General features: G+C 28.5%; 1 protein-coding gene across 1 annotated transcript; it reads left to right on the forward strand.

Moving 5' to 3' along the window:
• Positions 1-275: 275 nt before the first annotated feature.
• Positions 276-1,377, forward strand: LOC112466437. The gene is made up of 2 exons (XM_025034525.1): positions 276-468; positions 586-1,377. Exons 1-2 carry the CDS (start codon positions 375-377, stop codon positions 1,275-1,277), a joined length of 786 nt encoding a protein of 261 aa, XP_024890293.1. The 5' UTR covers positions 276-374; the 3' UTR covers positions 1,278-1,377.
• The last annotated feature ends 970 nt before the right edge of the window (positions 1,378-2,347 follow it).

Raw genomic sequence — 2,347 nt, forward strand, 5'->3', positions numbered from 1 at the left:
GAACCCGTTTTGCACTAAACTGTACGAGTACAGCACTAGGTCGGGTCGACACTAATGTTGCACTAAAGGCCTTCACACATAAAATGCCGTAAGGACGTAAAACGTAAGCGTAAGAAAATCGATCAATCCCAATCAAGTATTTTCCCCTACTGGGGTTACGGTCAGCACAATACTTGATTGGGATTGGTCGATTTTCTTACGCTTACGTTTTACGTCCTTATGCGATTTTATGTGTGAAGGCCTTAAACTGTACGAGTGCAGCACTAGGCCGGGTCCATGGCCGGGTCGACACTTTCTCAGTACAACACTCACTTGATGCAACACTGCAACCGTTTAGCATTCCATTAGTGGTAAACTGAATTATTGGTGCAAATATGGATGTTACTATAAATAAATTAATATTAGATGCGAACGGTAAAATAATAGAGGATGAGTCTGGCGTTTTATGCGAAGTGGAAAATGAAGCAGGTAATACTCTTTATATTTAATATTTTTACATGTATAACCTATAATACATTTCTACCCTTAATAAAATGTATATAGAATATATATATACAATACATTTTATATATTTTATTATTGCAGGTGATTCAAGCATAATTATGGTGAATAGGAAAGAATTGTTTCAAGCTGGATATGAAATTCCTGAAAATAACTTTAATTTGTGCGAGAGAGGAATAGAAGAATCTACAAGTTGTAGTGGAAACGACGAGTTAGATGCAAGTACTAAAAGCAATGTTGACGAATGGTCAGATGAAAGCACAAGATTGTTATTGGATAAGTATGCCGATTATTTGAAATTAGTTGGTCCAATGAAGAAATTCAAAAATAAGAAGATAATGTGGATACAAATTGCAAAAGACTTAGAAGCAGTTTTAGGTATACAAAAGACGTATATCCTATGTGAAAATCGTTATAAAACTATCCTTAGAAGAAAACGTGTTAGCGACAAAAATAATTCGACTTCCGGATCGAAAAGAGTTAAAGTAAGTTTTGAGAATGAAATTAAACAGATTGCTTCCAAAGATGACAGTATAGAACCAAAAGTATTACAAAGTGCAAATAAGTTTGTAGTTAATGTTAAAAGTAAGGTCAAAAGTTCGTCTGAAGCTGAAATATCCAAAATAATAAAAAATAAAAAAACAAAATCTAGTTTAATTGAAACTCTAGTTGAGATTCATAAGGAAAAAGAAAATAAAAAGCAAGAACGACATGAAGAGAAAATGAGACTGTTAAAAAGTTTCTTTGAAAAAGAAAATATTCATAAGGATTCCTAAGATATGTTATGTGATTATATTACACATCAAACGATATTTTCTATATTAGTTTTCTATGTTATTTCTAAACAGATATAAAGATACAGTAATATATAATCTAAAGAGAGATATTTATGTTTAAAATAAGAAATACATGTGATAAAACCATACATTTTTTTTTAGTTTGGTATTAAATACAAATATTGTAATTTTCTTTATTCTTAATATAAAGTCAGATTTGTTTATGTATTGTATACAAAAACCAATTTTAAAAATATTAAAGTATAATGTATACATGTATTTTGTATATGTTGCGTGCGTGCGCTGTATTTCTGTATTGATAACGCAATTTTATTTTCTTACTATATACTTTTTAAGAACATACTGTGCAATAGAAATGTATGTAACTCTAAACATGACAGCTATGTTTCTATTATTATTATTGTCTTAATATCTGTATATGTGTGGTAATATTACTATATATTTTAATAAGTTTGCGACAAATTTTATTATTAAGCATATTTGGATATTTGCATAGTATTAAATATAATGCTGTATTAATAACATAACTTTGTTTTTTCATTAGATACTATTTAGTTGTAAAAATATGCTGTGCAAGAAAATAACTATGTTAGATACATGATATATATATAATTTTAACTTATGGTTAAAATAAATTATTATAAGTACTATCATATTACTGTGTTCACAGTACTTATTATATGTCAGAAAAAACTGTATGCACAAACAATTAATCTATACTCAATATATATCCAATTTTTTACTAAATATATTGGGTATAGATTAATTTTTTTTTCCACGTTGAAATTAAATTAATGTAATATCTGACACAAAAAATTTCTCTTTTCTTCACCTTCAGCTCTGTCTGCTCTATCATTATTTCTACAACCTTCTTCAAAATTGTTCTCAATATTTTGAAACTGTTCATCTACTTCCTCAAATAAATCATCTAGTTCATCGTTATGAAGAATACATAAATTATGTAATGCACAACAAGCTATAATAAATTTACAGCAACGTTGAACAGTATGAAAGTCTAATCTAATCAGTTGTCTGAATCGTGCTTTTAA

The sequence above is a fragment of the Temnothorax curvispinosus genome, unplaced genomic scaffold (assembly GCF_003070985.1).
Source record: "Temnothorax curvispinosus isolate PA1 unplaced genomic scaffold, ASM307098v1 QBEX01016192.1, whole genome shotgun sequence".
Taxonomy (NCBI): Eukaryota; Metazoa; Arthropoda; class Insecta; order Hymenoptera; family Formicidae; genus Temnothorax; species Temnothorax curvispinosus.